This window comes from Propithecus coquereli, unplaced genomic scaffold (genome assembly GCF_000956105.1).
Source record: "Propithecus coquereli isolate 6110/MARCELLA unplaced genomic scaffold, Pcoq_1.0 Scaffold137, whole genome shotgun sequence".
Taxonomy (NCBI): domain Eukaryota; kingdom Metazoa; phylum Chordata; class Mammalia; order Primates; family Indriidae; genus Propithecus; species Propithecus coquereli.
Window position 1 is genome coordinate 4,894,064 of NW_012137969.1, and position 1,920 is coordinate 4,895,983.

A 1,920-nucleotide genomic window follows, 5' to 3' on the forward strand; every position below is an offset into this window, starting at 1 on the left:
ATTATGCTTAAGTACTTTCAATTTTCATACAACTTAATATATATATTTTCTCAAGGATTTTATTCTTAGATTAAAAGAACATAACCTGCACCTGATGTAGTCTCAGATAAGGTTCATGGATACAATTCATATAAGTCAAAAGATTTTTTTGTTGTTAAAAATAATATACTTTAACAGTATATAAAAGCAAAAAATTTTTTTCAATTTACAAAAAGATCTTGCATTCACAAATATTGTTTAGGTTCACATTTATGCCCATCATTTCAAAGGAAGCAGCAGCTCTAAAGCTCTCCAAACTATTGGCATTAGATCAATATTCAACCACAATTACCATACTAGAGATAAGATTTATTGCAAAATGTCCCACCAGACAATGGTTATTAATTAAAGCAAGATTTTATTATTTTCGGAATTATCATTTGGGATTTCAAAACTCACTTGCTATGCTCAAATAAATGAACGGGCTTGTCTTGTTTTCTCCGTTCTTCTCATTAACAGCCTGCACGTAGTAAGCCCCAGCGTCACCTGCTGTCGTTGCAAGGATCACCAGTTGATTCTCCAATGTGATGGCTCTGTTTCAACGAAGTAGAGGACAATGTCAAAGCCACTCCAGGGAACTTCTTACATGTAAGGCAAAACTAATTATTAGGCCAACTACAAAGGAATGTCTAGAGTTTACAAAAAGAGCTAAAAGGGCAAAACCAATACACAGGCCAACTTTAAGACTATGACCATGGCTGAGCCTCCTCTGACCCGGCTGACACAATCCCACCAGAGCGTGTGAATGTCCCAGGTGCTCCACATCTGCACCACCAACTCTTGACTGTGAAGAAGACAATGTTTTGGGACAAATACATCCAGAATTTGTTAAAATTCAGAGGTTCCCCTGAGAATTCATAACAAGACCAGTTAGAATAAATCCCAGAGGAGCTGTCATTTTTCTTTCAAGGCTGTTTGATCATACAGTGATCACAAACCTTTCAAACAGAAGTCTAGACCACCAAAACCTTGACCCAGGGCAAAGGAATTTGTGTTGATTTTCTCCATCTTAGGGGAGCCACTAGCGCTTCTGAATGTCTGTTTCTACACTAGTGAGTAGAAGGAAAGTTGCTGATGGGCATAGTGCTGATCCCCTGTGATGTAAATTCTCCCACAGTCATTTACTCCAGGCCACATCCTAGGAGTGCAAAAAAGTAAACAGTCTACTTGATTAGGCCCAGATCCTTCTCATACATCCCAATTCTAGTGTGAAAGGAACCTCTGAGACACGGCTGACCCACTCACCCTTTCCGTGAGCCCCTGATCAAGTTTCTTGATCAAGGTAACAGAGCAACTTAATCTCAGAGGACCTAGATCTTCTCACATGTAGATTAATACTCTTCCAATCATATCATATAAAGACTCTCCTTGTATTACTTATTTTAAAAGAAGAAAAATAATAAAGATACAACTTTAATAAATACACACAATTTTTAATTAAAATGGGTGCCTATAGCATCCTTTGCTCATGTTATGGTTCTGTATTCCTTTTGCTAGTTAAAGGAGGGGGGAGACAGAATTTGTTTTAAAAAATTACAAATGTGAGTAAACTATCCTCTGGATCTTGAATAGTGCATAGAAGGTAAGATGCATTTTGAGAACCAAAATATCATTTAATCTGTGCTCTAGTTTCCAAAAATACTAGAAACATCTTGAGACTCTAGAGTGAACTGGGTTACCCATCACAACTGTGTTACTCTACACAACAGGGAATAGTTTAGTGTGTTTGTTTTTTTAATCCCAGGTAGTCAGAGCTCTTCTAGATTCACATAATCTGAAATCTTTATTCTGGTAACATTAAAAACATGCAAAATGAATAAACTCTCATGAGGAATTTTAGTATAATAACTGCCTTTTTCTTCCTGCTACCTTGTGGAGAGC

The 1,920-nt window shown here is 36.9% G+C and overlaps 1 protein-coding gene across 1 annotated transcript in view; it reads right to left on the reverse strand.

Moving 5' to 3' along the window:
- Positions 1 to 1,920, reverse strand: part of SDK1 (sidekick cell adhesion molecule 1) — a 595,735-nt gene that overhangs the window by 381,358 nt on the left and 212,457 nt on the right. The window contains exon 5 of the mRNA XM_012638907.1: positions 439 to 572. Coding sequence (XP_012494361.1) covers positions 439 to 572 — 134 coding nt within the window. The remainder of the gene's footprint in view (positions 1 to 438; positions 573 to 1,920) is intronic.